This window comes from Colobus angolensis, unplaced genomic scaffold (assembly GCF_000951035.1).
Source record: "Colobus angolensis palliatus isolate OR3802 unplaced genomic scaffold, Cang.pa_1.0 Scaffold38, whole genome shotgun sequence".
Classification (NCBI taxonomy): domain Eukaryota; kingdom Metazoa; phylum Chordata; class Mammalia; order Primates; family Cercopithecidae; genus Colobus; species Colobus angolensis.
In genome coordinates, this window is record NW_012117154.1 from 8,040,770 (window position 1) to 8,041,192 (window position 423).

At 64.8% G+C, this 423-nt stretch overlaps 1 protein-coding gene across 1 annotated transcript in view; it reads left to right on the forward strand.

Moving 5' to 3' along the window:
- Nucleotides 1-423, forward strand: part of TRPM2 (transient receptor potential cation channel, subfamily M, member 2) — a 116,824-nt gene that overhangs the window by 30,975 nt on the left and 85,426 nt on the right. Inside the window, exon 4 of the mRNA XM_011954232.1 lies at nt 262-341. Within this exon, the coding sequence (XP_011809622.1) occupies nt 262-341 (80 nt within the window). The remainder of the gene's footprint in view (nt 1-261; nt 342-423) is intronic.

Sequence of the window (423 nt, forward strand, 5' to 3'; positions counted from 1 at the left end):
CGGGGATCCTGAGTCTGGGGCCAGAGGAGGTGGCAGGGACCAGGGAGAGGGGTGGGGCCTGCTCCTGTTCCCACCCTGCCTGAGGGCCATGGGAAGCTCAGTTCCTTACACCTGATGTTGGTTTAAAAGCCCCTGAGTGAGGGCCTCTGTGTTGATGGGGGGCCGGGCATCGCTGAGCCTAGAGGGGCTGAGGCGTCAGGCTCCTGGGTATCAGGGTGCCCCTCAGTACTGCGGGGCCTGCCCACCGTGCTTCTTCCCCAGGGGCCTGGATCATCACGGGGGGGTCCCACGCCGGGGTCATGAAGCAGGTGGGCGAGGCGGTGCGGGACATGGGAACCTCAGTTCCTTACACCTGATGCTGGTTTAAAAGCCCCTGAGTGAGGGCCTCTGTGTTGATGGGGGGCCGGGCATCGCTGAGCCTAG